This window comes from Citrus clementina, unplaced genomic scaffold, assembly GCF_000493195.1.
Source record: "Citrus clementina cultivar Clemenules unplaced genomic scaffold, Citrus_clementina_v1.0 scaffold_4, whole genome shotgun sequence".
Classification (NCBI taxonomy): domain Eukaryota; kingdom Viridiplantae; phylum Streptophyta; class Magnoliopsida; order Sapindales; family Rutaceae; genus Citrus; species Citrus x clementina.
The window spans coordinates 10,286,664-10,296,966 of NW_006262274.1; the positions used below are offsets into that span (position 1 = coordinate 10,286,664).

Sequence of the window (10,303 nt, forward strand, 5' to 3'; positions counted from 1 at the left end):
CACCAGAGATGAGAGGGAAGGTTGATTTGACTCGAATCCTGGACTGAATCTTTCATCCTACACCATTTAATGAAGTAACATGAGACGTTTTGATTTGCAAAAGTTAGGACTCATATTCCTTCAATATTTGCGAGAATAGAGATCTGAACTGTGCTAGAATAAAATTAGACCTAGGTGATGTTAATAGATGTCTCATGTAAACATGAATAGACTTCTAATTGAGTAATACATATCAGTTCTTAAAGAAAAAGAAAAAAAAACAATTTTTTGTTCGTGGTCTTGTCGCAGCCAAATAGTTAGTATCTCTTCCCGAGTAATGGAAGCTTTATTTTCCTCTCAAAAAAAAAATTAATGATAATACAACAATCTTTGAATGTTGAATGTTGTAGTAGTAGTAGTACTAGTAGTAATAACAATAATAATAATAACAATAATAATAATTATGATTATTAATCCAAATTGTATGAACTCCAGTTAAAAAAATCGCCATTAACAATTTGTAAAGCTGGAAACTCAGCTCATTAAAATAGCACTAGCACATTTCAAATTACAGAGTCAATCTTCTAACTGGGAGATGATACTGACGAAAACTTGATAGCCTTGGCACATATCAGAAAGAAGACAGTACTCGTTGTCAGCATGGTACGTCGCCATTAAACCTGCATTTATAAGTACAAAATTGAAAAAAAAAAAAGGAAAAAAGGAATAAGATATTCATGATTGAATTTGTCATAAATATTTTATCTTCCAAGAAGCAGTCACTTGAACCCCCTAAGTCAGCAAGTCTGTTGATTAATATTCTATGCATATATATGGTTAATAAGATTTCAGTTGCCCAAAATCTTGGATACTACAATCAAGGAGACCCTAAACTATATTGCCGCCGCCACCGCCCATTTAATCTTCTGAACAGCCTGCAGAGTCTGGAGGGAGTTAATTGTATCCACAAGTCCAAAATAGAAAAGGATTTTCAGTTGCTATTCAACATTATACGAAGGAACAGAATTAAATGATTGCTAGGAAGAAATACTTACCAAAGCAAACTGATTCCAATTACTTTTGTTTACTTTTGACTAGTTCATTTCTTGTTAATTATCCAGAAAGCACTAAATTTGTTCAGAAATAATAATGTAGCTGCCATGCTAACTGTAAATAAGCAATTTCATTTTGTGCAAGTAACTCGTTGTAATCATATATGGCCATCCAGAATCCTTTTGAGTGCTCCAAACGATTAGTTTCTCACTATATCATTGATACTCCCTGACTAACAATACAAGTCACCTCATTTGTTGTCAAGCTCTAAATTCTGATAACATGTCTTAAGTTTCGAAGGATAAAATTAGAGCGAAGCAAGATGAAAGAACATGACTATCCAGAATAGCGTAGCCACTATGACTCCAATTCTATTAGCTGAGGTGAAAATCATATTACCATAACAAAACTATGATCAACCAGGTTTTCTGAATTAAGGTCTTATAAACAGAATGAAAACTTGTAAATTGTAGTGGTGGCATACCATAGCCTGCAGTTTGCACATCAAAACCTTCATCCTGCCACCAAATACAAGAAGTAAAAGTTAAGAGATATCAGCTAAACAAATGCAGATCTAGGAACGTCAGACATAGAAAATAACATATATCTCACTTGAAGCTCTCGAATGAGAGGCAACGTCCCTGTGATTGAGTAAGGATTTACATGCCCAACTACCTCTTCAGTTGCCTTACACAAGACATGAAAGCCACGAGAATCAAGATTACAAGCAACTCCATTAGTCGCCTCATCAAAAGTCAATGTAAGGCTGCCCAAAGAAGACCATAAAACTGCTTCAAGTATCATAGCAGAAGACAAACAATGGAGATATATAACTAAGCATAACTAGTATACCAAAAGTGTAACTTCTATAACATGGTCATCTGAAGTCTGGATATAACCGCAGCTAAACTCTTATTTAATACAGAAAACAGGTTAGAGATAAATTTATATATGCTCAAATAGAATATACATTTCAATCTCCCAAATTTTATTTTATGTCTTTGCCACCTTAAAGGAAATATCCTAAAATCATCCCTGCCTAAGGTGAGGTAATGAAGAGAGAGGACATGCCTTCCCCTGATGTTTTCATCAGGTAGAACATATTTTGAAACTGGACCTCGTGTATCCAGCTTCTCTATGTTCTCGTTTATGTCATCCACATATTCTTGTAGTTTCTTCATCACATCAGTCACACTGCAACAGAGCATCAAAACATTGAATGTGAGAAACAACCAACTGGTTAATTGTGTACAAACAAAATTTTTTAGGTTTTTCAGAAGTAAATAACTTGAAAAACAAAATACAAAAATGCAAGAACAGGAGGGTACTGACTCACTTGTAGAACGGAGTTAACCTGCACGAAGAGAGAAGAATAGAAAAGATTCAAAGTGAGACATAATTTACATCATTTTGTTTTGGACTATAAGAAATCTGACAGAAAAATTATGACCTGACATCCCCTGAAACTGTACATTCACCAGGAATCTGATTGATCCCACCTCCAGGATCTGAGACAAAGAAGCTTATTCAGAAATAAAAGCATAGCTTCTTTTTCAAAATAATTTAGAACATTAGATCAAAACTTACAACTCCATTGGGTTGGTTTCATTGTTGATGGTGTTTCAAATCCATAGACCTGCTCCTTTGGATGAGGTGGAAAGTCTTTGTAAAACCGTGTCTGGATTACTTTAAGTGCTTCCATGGCTAGCTCCAAAGGATTTATTGCCTGGTGATATTCAATGACAACATAAGGTTAGCATATAAACTTCAGCTTGTGTCATTTCAGATTTTATATTGTGATACAAATTTTCTTAGACATTTTCTTAGCATATAATATCTCCTCCTATGAATTAACTTTATTTATATATTACACAACTATAACACATGTTAACACTATGCCTCGTATTAATGTGACTGAACCAGCTAAACAGTATCATGTTCTGTATGATGCTTATGAAGTGTTACACCTTTATCTTGAAACATAACAGTCCATAAGAATCTAGCAAACGATGAGAGCACAAGCCAAGAACTGTCCTCAAACTTGAGCAAAAAACTCTAAATTAATACTTCTAAAAAAATATAAACCAAACCCCACAACATACCTGATGCAATTGGGGTCCTCAATTCTTCACAAATTGAACCAACTAGTACGTATTAATATGTTTCAAGATAAATTCTTCCCAAATGTCTTTGCAGTCAATTTTATGTACACAACCCCCCAGACTGAGAAGGAAAGTGCTTCCCAACTACTGTAATAGTTATTTGTTTTTGTCATGCCTATTCGTCATAAGCAACATCCCACAGTTCATGAACACTTATTCAGGCATTTGGGAAGAAAATGAAATACACTTGAGAAATGTTAGTAGCACTTGTAGTGCTTATTAAGGAAAGTTGCATTGCATTTCATAAAGCACATTGAGTGCTTTCTAGTGTAGAACAGAGCAGCACTTGAAAATATAAAAATTAAAATATGTAAATGCTTTCTAAAATACTTCTAAAAAAATATAAATTGTAATTTCTGTAAATTAATAATTTATAATTCTTATATTTTCTATTTTCTTTACGTTCTATTTTAGAAATTGAAAGTTTTACCAGGACAGTCAACTACTGTCAGAAGCCATTGACCAAAGTTGACTAGCATTTACCACCATTGACCGCATTGACCAGTGTTCACAACATATAATGATGGTCAACGCTGTCAATGGTGCTGTTGGGATTTGCACTTACAATTTTTTGTACTAACTAAAATATATGATTATGGAAAATTTAGCAAAAAATAAAAGAATTACAAAGAAAACCACCATACATTGTATTAAAAGCAAATTAAAAAGCTTTTCACAATTGATTGCCAAAACACTTGTGCTTTATTTAAAACCACTAATAACATAAGCACTACAGGGTGAAGCGCTCTATGAAAATAACTCACAAGCTGATGCTTACAACAAAAACCAAAACCACCAAGCAAGTCTAATGAAATGATTTATAATTTTGTGGAACAAATTATTGAACTTCCTCTAATAGAAACCTGTGAGAAGAAAATCTGAAAAGAGGATTTAAGATTATACCTTATGAGGTAAACCACTGTGAAAAAGCTTTCCAGTCACATGAAGTTTCCAAGGTATCATACCACCAGTACCAATGCAAGGTTGTTTATCTGCTGTGTCAATCCAGTAACTGGGGACAGAAAATTACATGAAACAATCAAGCTTTGGTTTCTTATCCTAACAAGAAAACAACAAATTTATCAAACTCCAAAACCGATCAAAGATATACATCATGTATATTACTTTTTCTACTATATCAAAAAGGCCAACTACTTACAGAGGACCTCCCTTCAGCTTATTAAGTAGCCCATCTTTCACAAGTGCATCCACGCCAACCCCTGTTATGGCAGAGTTCTCTTCACTAGCTATGAAGACCGCAATCACAGTTGACTTCAATTTGAGTTTTGTCTCCCCCAACTTCCTCATTAGTTCAGTCACAAGGGCAACATGTCCCAAACAATCAGTTGTGCCACGGCCACGAAGTTTTTCCCCGTCAATGCTCAATGAAAAAGGATCAAATTCCTGCAAATGCAATACCATACAACACATTACAATCATGATCATACTTCATCCCATTATATATCATGATTATGTGACAACATTACAGTTCCCATAATGAAGTTCAAACTATCCAAAAGAAATTAATATGTTTAAATTGAGAACAATTTAAAAATATAAATGAAGACAAGAAAAGCATAGTGATCCACCCCATTGCACTGACATATAACTAACTAACACTAACTCAGAAAAAATCCACTGAATATTACACAAAGTCAAAAACTCTAGATTGCAACCACACAAACTTACCAATTGCCAGTTATTGAAACCAATTCAATAACTGAGAAAAAATGTAAAGACAAAACCAAATGAACTCAGAGAAAAAATCATTGCCAGAAATAAAAAAATGCCTACGAGAACTTACATAGAGTTTAAGCAACTTAAGCAGGTGATTAATTTAATTCAATCCAATTTTCTTCTTCAGCAACAAAAGTGAATATTTAAGCAGGTGTTTCCATTATAAAGATGTGCAAATACAACTCTGCTTCCACAATCAACAGACCTTAAAAGAATAGTCACTATCATACTGACATCACTGGGAATGACAAGTACGATTGACGTTGTGGCCCAACACAAACTTAGCATTTCAAAGTTTTAAAATCTGTCATCACCAAGTATTGTGCATTAAGTCTAATAATCGGCAACTGCTACAGAAACTACAAATTAACAAAATTGAGGCAGTCATCCCTAATCTCCACCATTCTCTTTCTGTGTACACTCTTTTTAGTAGTAGTATGAATGGGAAATCCCACTGATAAAACATCAAACCTGAAAGGACCCATAGTTGCATTAATCACAAATTCACTCAAGGGTACAAAGACGCACCTAGGAGTCAAAAGTTACACACTTCCCATCACATTTCTCACAAAGCCTTCCAATGAAAATAGCCGGCAGCCATGATTTCAACAAGAAGCTTCTAGTATCTATAGGTGCACATGACCTGCACCTGGAACTAATTGCTAAGATGTTAACGTGTACTGCTTTGATGAAGTTAATGTAAAAGTGCTTGGAATCAGCACAGCAGGAAGAGAATTCAATTCAAAATAGTACAACAAAAGGTAAATCCTAATCCCATGTTCCTAACTAAATTCATGTCTGGCAACATACTGTGAGTAACTTCAGACGACATATTATTTTAATTTCAACTTTAAGTTAATCCAGATCAAACCCACAAAAGATAAATGCTAGAGGAATTCATTTATGAGACATATAGATAAGAGTAAAACCATCATAGTGCCAAAATCTGAACTTATAAACCCAATTCAATTCAAACAAAAGCATCAAGAAAGACAAGCAAACCCATTCATTAGGATTAGCGGTGACAACATCCATATGCATGCCAACAAATGACAAGATCTTTCCAGGCTCAGTTCCAGGATACTCCACAATAATATTTCCTCTGCCCGTAAAGTATGTGACATGATTAATAACCAAAGGTCCTCCTCCAGTTTTGGTGCTCAAGGGAAGGAGAGCATCCAATACATGCTTGACCACCCTATCCTCCTGAGGGATCAACTCAGGTGGGTTATTTTGCACATATCTGGACTCTCCAATTAGCTTTGAAAGAAGATTAACATAGGCGTCCTTGTTAAGAGTGCCCAGAGTTTCCTTCACCACTGAAGAAGCCATTGCCGAACACGAGAAGCGAGGAAGCCTTGCGAATGTCGTGTCGCGTTTTGAGGGGTTTTCGTTTTGGTTTGGTATGGATAAGTAGTTACTTCTAATGTCCAGCTGCCTTGCAACAGTTAGAAGGTACTCCAACTTTGTCCTTTTCTGATTCAACCAATGGATTTAATGACTAAATTGTTCAACGGCTGAGATGTGTTTAATTCCTTATTTAACTCTGCAGTTGTTATTGCTTATTAAAAAACCATAAAAGTTTATAAACATTTACTTATGTAAATTCATATTATTTAATTTTTTTAATTTTGATTCATTGATCTAGTTTGACCACAAAAATGACTAGCGGTGCAGGAACAATAATATAATCTCACAACAAATTTTTAAACACATAAAAAGTCCGCAAGTGTGAAAGATATATTTTCGTGATATAATATGCATTTAATACGTAATAAATAAATTGAATATGTATTTAAACTATGACTTATTAATATTTTAATTCTTTAGAAAATTGAATATGTATTTGTACATACAATATAGTAATTTACCTATTAAATACCAACATTATCTTTTAAATTTAAGGGATTCATTTTAGTTTTTAAAATTTGTAAATGCAGCTTCTAGCAACATATTCATTAATTGAAACAGACCAATTGTTATTTTTAATCAACAAAAGCTGTAAGCCACTAATTCAAGGAAGCAAGCTGTATTTCAAAGACTAACATCTTTTACGATCCAATTCCAGTAGCGACAGACACTGGCCGTCGGCAATGCTCACTTCGTGGAAGCTTTGGACCACCGCACGATGTCATCTCGTGCATTAGATGAAAACAGATCAGTGATTGCTTCTTCTCCAACGATGAAAATGAAATTGGGTTTTGTTGTGTAAGGCAGTAAGCTCTCCAACGATTTGTGTAAGCTGTGTCTTTGAAGTGAAGTACATTTTCTGAAAAAATTCATTTTCATTTGTCTGTTGGGTAACGATAGTCACTGGGTAATAGGGAGTTCATGTCTTTAGTTCTTAGACATCCAAGCAAGTTTCGTTTGAATTTTGTTTTTGTTTAAATTTTAAATGCATTTTTATGTATTTGCCCTTTATGATAACGTTATACGTATTTTTGTATTAACGTCAGGGGAGGTCCCTGTAATTACATGCATATTTTCTATCCAACTGTAAATACACTAAACCTCAGGGAGGTCCCTGAAAATAACCCTAAAAAATAATTATTTTACCCTTAAATAGATTAAGGCCGTGTTCGGTTGACAGCAAACCACACGGGAGAGGAGAGCATTTGGATTCCTTCTATGATTTCCACTATTTGGTTGGCAACATTGGATGGGAAGTCAAATTCTGATGGAAATCCAGTTTCTGTAAGCTAGAGGAATTCGGTCTTCTCTCGCAAGAGTGAGGAAATCTAAATTCCACACAACCAAAAGACTTAAATTCTCAATTTTACCCTTGATTATATTTTTTTATTCCCAATTCTACTCTTTCACAAATAACCCTAATTTGCAAATTATTCTATGATTTCACAACTCTCATAACTCAAAATCAAATCAAATCATCTCAGAAACAAAAATTAAAATCTCTTTGAACTTCCGATAGTGAGCCTCATCTGTTAGCCGGTGAGCTATGACAGCGGGTCTGTTTGCCAGAGCTATCTTAGCAAGTATCAACGCTTTAGCTTCATGGTTTCTCACCCTAGGTACGATTTTTCATCTCTTTTCATATGTTTTAGTGTTGTCACTTTTATCGTTTTGATGGTATTGTTAATTTGTTATTGTTAGTTGTTGTAATTATTCTTGTGTGGCTATTGTGGTTATTTAATGAGTTTAGCTCATGAGATGATGGAGAATGAGTTTGAAGAGGGCTATTTTAGATTTTGTTGCTTTAATTTGAACAAATTTTGAAATTTCAGATGTTGCATTTTGTTTGATTAAGTTATTATGAGGCTTTGATTAAGATTTTGTTACTTTATATTGTGAATGGATGAATTTATAGATATATGCCTACCAAGTGTTTGATGAACTGTCTAAGAAAAAAAATGTTAATTTTGCCCCAGAAATTATGATTGCATCTAGAAGCATATTTCCAATCCGTAGTTGACTTTACATTAAGAAAAAATTATCCTAATTATTCGGCTAAGGTATTTTTGTGGGTGGATTTTTAGCAAATATAGCTTCCACCTTCATGTGTAAACCACAAAAAAAAAAATATATATCTTATTGGATTGTACTTTATTAATGCGATAACAAGGCACAAGATGAAGTGTGACTAGTGATTTTTTGAAGGAAATGGATGGCTAGTAAAATTTACAATTATTCTTAGGAGCTAGTCCTTTCGATTTTGGACTTGCTGCAAATTAATAGAAATAAACATCATGTAATGGTTGAGAAATTGCAATTATTCCTTTGTTTGTGTTCAAAAAATTTTATATAGAGCTTTCCAAGTTAATTTCAATTTTCATTAGATAGTTTGCTGCTTTGTAACCTGTTACTTTGCTGTTGTTGTTATTTAATTAATTAATTGCTACAAGAAACATTTTGTGAGATGTTTTTATTTTGTATATGCTGAAGTTAATGAAGAAGGTTCAGTAAATTGTTTGAAGTTTCAAAATAACATGAATTTAATGTTCTGATAAATTATCTTCTCCACAATACTTATTATTAATGTGTTTTTCTAATCTATCTGCTGTTGTTTGGTTTTACTGTTTGATGTTGTTATACTTGCTGGTTACTGCTGTTTTTGCTATTATTCTTGCTAGTTTTTACTTTTTTTGCTGTTTTTACTGTTATACCTGTTGGTTACTACTTTTTTGTTGTTTTCATTGTTTTACTTGTTGTTTTTATTATTATACCTGTTGATTACTACTCTTCTTTGCTGTTTTTGCTATTCTACTTGTTGTTTTTTATCGTTATACTTGCTTATTACTACTTTTTTTATTCTTTTTACTATTTTACTTGCTATTTTTACTGTTATACTTGCTTATTGTTTTGGTGTTTTACTTGCTATTTTTACCGTTAAACTTGTTGGTTACTACTTTTGTTATTGTTTTACTTGCTGTCTTTACCATTATACTTGCCAGTTATAACTTTTTTTTCTATTTTTTTACTGTTTTAGCTGCTGTTTTACTTGCTATTTTTGGTATTTCAGCCATCGTTTCACTTGTCATTTGCTGTTTTTACTGTTTGCTGCTGTTATGCTTGCTATTTTTCTTGCTGGTTACTATTGTTTTTACTATTTTACTCGTTGTTCTTGCTTTTTTACAGCTGTTGTACTTAATTGAATGCAATTAAGCTTGCTTAATTGAGTGAAGAGTTGAAGAAGATTAGTGGTCTTACAACGGTAGAACAACTTAAAGCCACCACCCAAATTGCTTGTGATAGTGTAGCGCTTAATGTTTTCTATAGTCTTTGTGATGAGGATCGAGAAACATGGGTTAAATTTTTCCTTAATAGGGAAATTTAACTCATGCTTGGATTAAGCTAAAAAATGCAATCTGTTTTGCTACATGATTTCTTATTAATCGTAAAATGGCCAAAATACTCTTGAAATACATAAAATACTCAGATTATAACAAACACACAAAATCAAAGTTTAAAAGGCTTAAATACATAAAAATAGAAATGTTAGTGAGACTTGGAGCGCAAAATAACAATTTTATCCTTTACAAATATGCAGCACTCAACACCTTGCCAATAAGATCTCTTTGCTTTAGTCTAACTATAAATGTAATTAACAATTCAAATTAATTCCTTATATTAGTTCAATCTTGAGATTTAAGCCTTAAGATTTATAAATCAATTTCAAATTAATAGAATAATCAACCATTCAAATGAACCTCCAATTAATTTAAGATTTAATAATTAAAACCTAACACTAACCTGTTGCTTGATGATGAGGCGATGAAGGCAGCACAGTTGTGGTGAAGTTGTGCTTGTGGTGTCGCATGATGCAGACAAGGGGGATCAGTGGCTATGGATTGTGGTGTTGCACAACAATGTTAAGGCGTAACAATGATGGACTTGGTGTGGTTTTGAGCAATTAT

General features: G+C 33.4%; 1 protein-coding gene across 3 annotated transcripts; it reads right to left on the reverse strand.

Moving 5' to 3' along the window:
* Positions 1–453: 453 nt before the first annotated feature.
* Positions 454–6,349, reverse strand: LOC18044798 (acetylornithine deacetylase). 3 transcript variants are annotated; one of them, XM_006436651.2, is made up of 10 exons: positions 5,934–6,349; positions 4,354–4,598; positions 4,098–4,206; positions 2,620–2,758; positions 2,483–2,540; positions 2,369–2,386; positions 2,104–2,226; positions 1,645–1,798; positions 1,517–1,550; positions 454–659 (listed from the first exon to the last, which is right to left on the reverse strand). In XM_006436651.2, the coding sequence occupies exons 1-10, from the start codon at positions 6,261–6,263 to the stop codon at positions 556–558; spliced, it is 1,314 nt and encodes a 437-aa protein (XP_006436714.1). In that variant the 5' UTR covers positions 6,264–6,349; the 3' UTR covers positions 454–555. The 3 variants fall into 3 exon arrangements, with proteins under 3 accessions (XP_006436714.1, XP_024041585.1, XP_024041586.1); XM_024185817.1 differs by lacking the exons at positions 454–659; positions 1,517–1,550 and having other exon boundaries at positions 1,707–1,798; positions 1,885–2,226; XM_024185818.1 differs by lacking the exons at positions 454–659; positions 1,517–1,550; positions 1,645–1,798 and adding an exon at positions 1,888–1,943 and having other exon boundaries at positions 2,041–2,226.
* Positions 6,350–10,303: the final 3,954 nt, after the last annotated feature.